The following is a 9,312-nucleotide window of genomic DNA, read 5'->3' on the forward strand; positions in this document are numbered from 1 at the left end:
GCCTCTGCCTCTGCCTCTGCCTCTGCCTCTGCCTCTGCCTCCCGAGTGCTGGGATTAAAGGCGTGCGCCACCACCACCTGGCTGGAAAGCGTAATTTTAAGTTAATTTCAATAATAGGATTTTAGAGAGTGGAAAATGAGTAAAGAAAAACAGCTGCATGTGTTACTTTTCACTATCTTTATACTCAATATAGGATTTGTTTGTTTTTTGAAGATAGGATCTCACTGTGTTGCTCAGATTTATAGTAAACTGGTTTCTCCAGCCTCGGCCTCTAAACCCTGGATTTTAGGCTTCTGTGGCACACCCTAAGTGATATTATGGAGTTTTTTTTGTTTGTTTGTTTGTTTTGGGGGGTTGTTTTGTTTGGCTTAGTTGGTTTGTTCTTTTGTTTTGGTTTGTTTTTTTGTTGTTTGGTTTGCTTTTTGAGAGCAGGATATCTACACAGCCCTGGCTGTCCTGGAGCTCACTGTGTACTCCAAGTTGGCTTTGAATTCACAGAGATCTGCCTACCTCTGCCTTGAATGCTGGGATCAAAGATGTGTGCTACCACACCCAGATAACTTCTTTTCTAAAAATTTGAAGTAACCCAGTCTTTATTTTTTTAATTATGTGTGTAGCAAGCCTGTAGGTTTGTACATGTGAGTCCAGCGCCTGAGGAGGCCAGAAGAAGGTGTCAAACCCTCTGGAGCTGGAGTTATAGGCAGTTGTGAGCTCCCTGGCATGGGTGCTGGGAACTGAGTGCTCGCCTTCTAGAAGAGCTGCACATGCTCTTAATTGCCATACCCAATCTTACTGATTACCTAAATTTGCTGAATTAAAGGCTCTTGGAAGCAAAAATTAATGAGTGTGTGGAAGCATTATAAAACTTTATTCAAAATTTACTATGGATTTGAGAATACCACTTGAGATCACTCCTGAGTGTGTCATATATTACATGTAGACAGGGTATCATGTATTACACACATACATTACTCACAGATGGCCAGGCTTCCTAATTAGGATTCCAAGTGCAGTTGAGCAGATTACTCTCTGAGCCTCCACAGCCAGGCAGTCTGTAACTATAAGGTGCTCCCAAGATAGTCCCCTCCCTTTAGGAGCATGCTCATCCACTCACTTGGCATGCTGTGTAAATGTTTATTTGTCTCTGTGTCTTACTCCATGCTGAACAAACAAGATTGGAAGCAGCAATTACCAGCCACAAAAATTCCAGGATCATAATTTAAGATTCCATTTTTAACACACCAGAGGGGTTCTTAAGAACTTTTAAGAGATTTAAAGAGTGGAGGAAGTTACAACACCACTAAAAGACAGGAATAAATTCAGCCAAGTAGGATGAAGGAGCAGAAAGGAGCTTCAGAAGGATTCATTGATGTGTTACTGGCAAAAATTCTCATAAATACAGTAGGATGTAATAAAATTTGAACTAGAAACAGAAATTGAGCGGTAAGCATTATTAGTACTGCTAAAAGTCCATATGCAGACTTGAATTACCCGGATGAGGTGATTGATACAAGAAAAAGATGACTAAAACAATCAAAGAGCAAGTTTGCAATAACTGCGAGAGTGAATATGTCTATACAGTAGAAACAAAGGTTCGCATCTTAGAAGCCATATGTAGAGAATAAAATATTTCCTAAGCAAAATATAACAGCAGGAACGAAGCTTTAGAGGCTCTTACATGAGCGGTAGTATAGGAAATAATTAAGAAGCTATATTAATATAATGTGACCCTCTATGACAGTATTTCTCAACTTTCTAGTGTGGTCACCTTTTAATACAGTTCATGTGGTGACCCCCCCAACCATAAAATTATTTCATTGTTACTTCATAACTGTAATTTAGTACAGTTTTGAATCATGATGTCAATATTGAAATGGAAGATATCTGATATGCTACCCCATGAAAGGGTCATTTGATTGCTCCAGCAGATCAAGACCCACAGGTTGAAAACCACTGCTCTAGAACTTGAGAGGTAGAAATATACGGGAAAACCAAGAGATGGGAGCCATACATCAAGATACGAGGGCAACATCTGCAGACTCCTTAGAAAACTCTGAGATCCAAGTCCACAAGTCAGACCTTGATTCACGCAAGATAGCAAAGGCTTTTTAAATGACTTCAGAGACCATCATGTGCAGCATGCAGGCTTCCATGTATAGCAGGGTTTCCTAAGCACAGCCCCTGTACACTAAGGATTTGGCTGTTTCAGAGACAACCTTTATTTTTATCTATATTGGAAGGAAAACTTGCTTTGTTTAATGAGTTAGTGTAAAGAAAAGTAGATATTAGTACAGATGACTCCCAGGTGAAGGTGATAAAGCAAGATAAAGGAGATACTTGTGTTCCAGAAATAAGCACACATGCTAGGTATGGTAGGGCACACTTGTTATCCCAGACTTGAGAAATTAAGGCAGGCAGACTGCCTTACAGGTTCAAAGCCAGCCTGGGGTGCACAGTAGATTTTGTCTCAGAAAAATCACACATCCTGGGGCTCGAGGGCTTTCGCTGTATAAGCACACGGACTTAAGTTCAAATCTCCAGCACACATATAAAAGGCCAAGCATAGGACAGCTGGCACATACCCGTATCTCCAGCATTGGGGAGCTGGAACCGGCAGATTCTGGGACCATGGTGGGCTGTTAGTCTAGTCAAAATGGTGAGCTTCCGGTTCAGTGAGAGACCTTGTCTATAAGGCAGAAAGAGAAGAAGACACCTGTCATAATCTGGCCTCCACATGCCTGTGTGCACACTGCAGACCCACATACATGCGTCACACATACCAAAAATAGCAGCACCTTTATACGTTCATAACAGCCATGTACATGTTTAAACTGGCAAAAATTAAAAATAAATTATAATCAAGTATTTCGGAGTGTGTGGTGGATGTTCTTGTGTGTGTCAATGTTTCCTAATTTTTTTTTTTGGTTTTTCGAGACAGGGTTTCTCTGTGGCTTTGGAGTGTGTGTCAATGTTGAGTGTCTTCCTCAATCTCCACCTTTTCGTCTTGTGGTTGGGTGTAGTATATGCCCTTGTACTTCCCTGTGCAGGCGTGGAGGTCGGGGGTGACATCCAGAATCCTTCCTCAGTTTCTTCTCTGCTTTATTCTTTGATAGAGTACCTCTCTGAACCTAGAGCTTGCTGTTTTAGCTCGAATGACTGCCAGGCCTCCTGAATCTGCCACACCTGGCTTTTACTTGATACTGGCTGGTTTCAAATTTAGATCCTCGTGCTTGCCTCGCAGATCCTTATGTAAGCAGTTTCCCAGCCTTGAAATCAAGTTGTTTTTTTCTGTGAGATTAGTTTGGGTCTTTACCATTTTTTTAATGTAATAAACTGTAAGTACTGCCTGAAAACTAAATACTGCTAGAGAGGATGGTGATAAGTTAATTTTACAAATGGATATTTTTATTAATTTTAACAACTATGATAAAGATACCTCCTATTTACAGTCCAGCATTTATCAAATGCTACTGGGAGAGTGGAACATTGGCAGAATTTCAAGTACTGCCATCACATGCAGGCTTCACATGGATCCCAGGGCCTAAAGAGATGTGAACAAACGTTGTTTGTATTTTAACCAAACCTCAGACATGAATTATCCCTTAGTACAGTCGTTCACAATCTTCCTAATGCTGTGACCCTTTATTAATACAGTTCCTCGTATTGTGGTGACCTCCAACCATATTATTATTTTTGTTTCTACTTCATAACTAATTTTGCTACTGTTATGAATTATAATGTAAATATCTGATATATGACCTCTATGGAAGGGTCATTTGGTACCCCACCCTGGGGTTGAGAACACCTGCCTACTAGCTTTATGGAAACATTTGGCTGGTTTTTTTTCTGTCTCTGTGTGGTTCTTACTGTGGCCTGCCCTGACTCCCCTGATGCTGGGCAAGCCCACTTGCTAGGACAGTTGAAGACAGCGCTTACTTGGTGACAGGACTTACCACTGTCCTGGTGACTAGCCAGCTGATTCCCAGAACATTTCTTTCCTTCTAGATTATGATGACGGCTTTTCAATGAAGCATACAGCTACCGCCCGTTTCCAGAGAAACCACCGCCTCATCAGTGAGATCCTCAGTGAGAGCGTGGTCCCTGATGTGCGGTCGGTTGTCACAACAGCCAGAATGCAGGTCCTCAAGCGACAGGTCCAGTCTTTAATGGTTCATCAGGTAAGGGCAGAAAGCATTCATTCTAATAAGAGGAGTCTCTGCCTCACGTCCCAGATGATGTGGCTCTGAGACAGTGTATTATAAGTAGATCTGTGAAAAGATAGGTGCACACTGAAGGATTTGGGGCACCCCATCAGCCTTTGCTGCATTGCTATGAAATGATTTTCCCTTTATCATCTTGTTAATGGTAGTCTTTTCTTCCCTATGTTACATTTTTTTAAAAAATAGCTAGATTTTATACCTAATTTTTTTTAATGCAAAATTAGTGGGCTGGAGAGATGGCTCAGTGGTTAAGAACATATACAGCTCTTCCAGAGAACCTGAGTTCAGTTCCCAGAACCCACCTGAGGTGACTCACAACTATCTGTAACTCCAGCTCCTGGGCACCCGACACCCTCTTTTGACCTCCCTGGGCTCCTCCACCTGTGCACATACCCACATACACATCACATAATTAAAAATGCCACACTTGGTGTGCTTTACATCTGCTCTAGAGAGAAGGTATAACTATATAATCTGATCTGATACCTTGCAGCGAAAACTGGAAGCCGAACTTCTTCAGATAGAGGAGCGACACCAGGAAAAGAAGAGGAAATTCCTGGAAAGCACGGATTCCTTTAACAATGAACTTAAAAGGGTATCCATTCCATTCCATTCTGTGACTGCCTTTATCATGTGCCTGTTGCTTTGGTTTTTTTCTTAAAGGGATGTTTGAAACAGTTCTAACATCACAGTATAACTTGTACTGTCTTTATAAAATTATTCCCGTGTTTTAGAAAAATTACAATAAATTTGCAGTGTCATGTATACATTGAAGTAGTAGGCCCACAGCTAATAGATCCCTTTAGTGCTTTTGTTTAAAATCTTTGTAGTTGTGAATTATTTTCACTTTATTATAATTTATTCTTGGGTATATTTATTAGATGTAGTTCAGTTGCACTTTGTATTAAAACAAGTAAATCTCAGCTGGGCGTGGTGGCACACACCTTTGATCCCAGGTAGAAGTAAGAGAGTCTCAGTGAGTTCAAGGCCAGCCTAGTCTACCTAGTAAAGTCTATTTATTTATGACAGAGAGACCCTGTCATAAAATAAATGAATGAATGAATGAATGAATGAATGAATGAATAAATAAATAAATAAATAAATAAATAAAATGAATAGAGTATTTGGTAGCTGACGTGTGAGTGGGGCATCCTAAGGCTAGTCCAGTCCTGGGCAGTGGCCCAGCAGCCCCTGCCCTGCCATGTCTGGTTTGCTGCTACAGCAGCTTTTTTGTCCTGTGCAGTTTGAGGACAAAACACTGATACGTTTTACTCGCCCATGTAAATACCATTATTAAGCCAAGAAATAACTTACCTGATCCCAAGGTCCAAAGAAGACAACATTGCTAAGAGTTGTCTGATTTGTGTTTGACTAGTTATGCGGTCTGAAGGTGGAAGTAGACATGGAGAAAATCGCAGCCGAAATTGCACAGGCAGAGGAGCAGGCCCGCAAAAGGCAGGAGGAGCGGGAGAAGGAAGCAGTGGAGCAAGCTGAGCGCAGTCAGGGCAGCATTGCCCCTGAGGAAGAGCAAGCAACGAACAAAGCTGAGGAGAAGAAGGATGAAGAGAGCATCCCTATGGAGACAGGTAACCAGCTCCTTGGCAGGAACATGTGAGGGCCCTGATAGCTACCTTCTGACCTTTCCCTCTGGATGCTTTGCAGCAGCCACTCCCGTTAGTTAATCCCTGTGACTTTCCAGTCTCCCCATAGTAGAACCCAGGTGGGCGCGTGTGGCTCTGGAGACAGATAGAAAGGGATCCTGTCCATTTCCCCACTGCTGGCACTGTGACTTTACTGAGCTCGTTTCTTCATTGAAAAGTACCTGCCTCTGGGTGCATTCTGGTACTGGATTTGACATAGGGTTAATAGGCAGTAATAATATTTTAACCTTTACCATTGTCCCCAAGATCGTTTGGTCTTTGGTACCTAGGCTTTGAGCAAAGTAAAAGCTGTAAGCCAGATCTTGCCTCCATATTTCTGTAAGTAAAGTTTCACTGGAAGATGGCCACATTCATCTGTGGCTGCTTTGAGGTGATAATGTGGGGGGGAGGGGGGAGTTTTCAGAACTTGTAACAAAGACTTCCTGGCCCACAAAGCCTAAAATGACAGTTATCTAGGCCTATGGATAACTGACCTCACCATAGAGCAGTTTGCTTTTTGATGTTCTGATTTCCCTAAATAAAAGCATTTTGGGGTGTTTTTTTTTTAAGGTAAAGTTTAGATAAAATACTAATAAATTTAGTTATTCTTGAAATTTTGAGAGCAGCTTAACTTCTGGCAGCATTTGACCTGCCCTGTGGGTAAACAGGAGTAAGCCAGAAGTAGTCGGGGGATGCCAGTAGAGTTCACAGGAAATAGAAGGGCATGGCATACTTTATACTCAAACAGCAACTGCCTGTTCAGGGTTTAATGAACATCAGCATCTCTACCAGGCGGTTATGCAGTGTGTAACTCAGCAGATTATCTTTTCTGACAAGTCTGGGTTTAATCTTCATTTTCTGGGCCTCTTTCTATTCTTGTGAACCTCTTTTTTACCATGAATTTGAGCCTGGAACACATTGTTGTGGTTATAGTGGGTGCTTGAGAATCAGATTCTGCTTGCAACTGTGCTCAGTCCTGAGTGTATTCCCCGTGAATGAGATCTTTCTTACTCTGACAGCACAGGGTGTTTACTTTTGTCTTCTAACTTAAGGAAAAGAAAAGGGAGGGGGGAACTGAAGGGGGAAAAAAATAAGTTGTCAAAAACCTTATGGTCTTAACTTCCTAAAGGAAATGACCCAGCAGGACTGGCATTTGGCAGCAGAGCGTGGCATCTTCATTCTGTGCCCTCATTTTGTGTGTTTCAGGCAGGATCTTGCTATACTATATTGCCCAGGATGGCCTCAAGCCCTGGGCACAAGCAGTCTTAACCTTAGCCCTCTGAGCAGCTGAAACACCAGGTGCCCATGTCTCTGGCTTAGTTTTAATGTTACATGTAAGCCAGTAAATTCAGAATACTGAAATGTTATCAACATCTTGAAATTATTAACATTCTAGGCTAGAGAGAGCTCAGTGGGTGGGACTGGAGCCTGTGTGTAAACAGCAGGAGTGGAGACTGGGGCAGGCAGATTCCTAGGGCTCATCTCCAACCAGCGTAGCCTACTCGGGGACTTCAGGGCCAGGGAGAGATCTTGTCTTCAAAGGGTAAACAGCTCTTGAGGAATACAACACTCTTCTAACCTACACATGGTGTGTGCACATGCACACACAAGCACACACAACGACCATAACTGTCTTATATTCTTTTGTCATAGCAAGTCTTCCAAATCCAGTGTGTGTGTTTTGTACACTTCATACTTTGAAAAGCTCAGTTCTCACAAGTGTTTGGCTTATATTTAAATGTTATAAACCTAGGTTAAAAATGTAGATTTTTGTATTCTAAGTTGTCTCAAATATGCTTAAAATTTTTGGGTCATACTGGTCCATTTCAGGTGCTTCTCCATGTGTGGCTAGTGGCTGTCATATTGGACAGAACGTCTTATGCCATCAGCATAGTTAAGAGTCAATGTTTGTCTTAGAACTGACAGTTGCAAATGTGTCTTACAGAGGAGACACACCTGGAAGAAACAGCAGAGAGCCAGCAGAACGGTGAAGAAGGCACGCCTACTCCTGAGGACAAGGAGAGTGGGCAGGAGGGGGGTGACAGCATGGAGGTGGAAGGGACCAGTGATAGCAATACTGGCTCAGAGAGCAACAGTGCAACAGTAGAGGAGCCTCCCACAGACGCCATGCCAGAAGACGAGAAGAAGGAATAAATGTCGCCTTGTTTTATGTGTCCTAAAACTTTTTTAAATGGAAAAAAAAATGTTTTTTTGGTTTTAATGGTGTTATGTGGTCTGTGTATTAATTATTTCCTTTTCCATTGATACCACCAAAGTCTTTTCAACCATCAACATCACAGCCTGATGTCAGGCACGCACCTTTCTCAGCATCTCTGAAATGGCTTTCCTTTGGATGCTGTTGGTAGCTCTCCACTTCTGAAGCCTCAGAACTGAGATTAATTGAGAAGACACCCAGCTCTTTTCGAGAATTACCTTCGATGCTGCAGAATCTACTCTTACAAATGCCTTCCTTCATCTCACGTGGGTGCTCAGCAAAGCCATAGCTTTAACCCTTCCCAGCCCTGTCCACAGCTTTCCGAGCCCCGTCCTGTGTTCTTGTACAGAGGACCCTCTTGAAAACGTCATGTGAGTACGTTTGTTAACTTGTTATACCCTTTGTATTTCTAATGTCAGATCCAGGAGTTCTCTTCCAGGGTGGACTGGTGCAATTGTCTCCATGGTAGAGTAGCTACGGTGTGAATAGTCGTTAGAGTGAGCACAGCACGTGTACCTTATCTGTAGTGTTTTCATTCTGGTTAATACGGGATGTGTTCTGGGAAATTCATCCTCACTGTACAGGGGAAAAGAAATACTTTTTTTTAAACCAGGTTGGTTTTCCAAAGACATGATAGACAACAGAGCTTAAGGAATGGAATATTCTTATAATGGACTACAAACTTAAAACTTAGCCTGTTCCAGCAGAAAAACAGTAATAAAGTTTATCCACTTGAGCATATTTTACAGTGATGAAAACCTCAAGGCTTGAGATTCCATAGATCAGAGCCTACCTTTTTGATAAATCCTTGGTAGTCTTAGAGACCAGAAACAAGATAGTTTGTGGTGTGTGCTTCCTAAAACCTAGAATAGATTTTTACTGAATAGTGGTATATATTATGGTATATGTTTCTTAAAGGTCCAAACATAATAAAGATATGAAGATAAAGGTTTCAGTGTTTTTATTGCACTATAGAAGATAAAAGACAGGCATATAATTTCACCCCTGTGATACATGAGCATCATAGAATGTCATACATAAGTCTCATGAGTCTCAGTGTTAATCCGACTGAAGAAATCTATGGTGTCTGAATAGCATGTAAGACGTGTGGCTAAGTAATGCATATAGCCTGTGCTCGTGTGGGGACACTCCCCCTGCACTCCTCAGTTACAATAACTCACTGCATTTGAGCACACAGCATCCTAGTGTCCAAGTCTGCACCATTCAGCTTCCTGAG

At 41.9% G+C, this 9,312-nt stretch overlaps 1 protein-coding gene across 5 annotated transcripts in view; it reads left to right on the forward strand.

Moving 5' to 3' along the window:
* Positions 1–9,023, forward strand: part of Smarce1 (SWI/SNF related, matrix associated, actin dependent regulator of chromatin, subfamily e, member 1) — a 23,775-nt gene extending 14,752 nt beyond the window's left edge. For 4 of the 5 annotated variants that reach the window (XM_026789867.1, XM_026789870.1, XM_026789871.1 and 1 more), the window contains 4 exons: positions 4,098–4,178; positions 4,714–4,815; positions 5,596–5,806; positions 7,806–9,023. In XM_026789867.1, coding sequence (XP_026645668.1) covers positions 4,098–4,178; positions 4,714–4,815; positions 5,596–5,806; positions 7,806–8,014 — 603 coding nt within the window. In that variant the 3' untranslated portion in view covers positions 8,015–9,023. Of the gene's footprint in view, positions 1–4,005; positions 4,179–4,713; positions 4,816–5,595; positions 5,807–7,805 lie in introns of all 5 variants that reach the window. The other variant, XM_026789868.1, reaches the window with a different exon arrangement.
* The last annotated feature ends 289 nt before the right edge of the window (positions 9,024–9,312 follow it).

Source organism: Microtus ochrogaster, unplaced genomic scaffold (assembly GCF_000317375.1).
Source record: "Microtus ochrogaster isolate Prairie Vole_2 unplaced genomic scaffold, MicOch1.0 UNK31, whole genome shotgun sequence".
NCBI lineage: Eukaryota > Metazoa > Chordata > Mammalia > Rodentia > Cricetidae > Microtus > Microtus ochrogaster.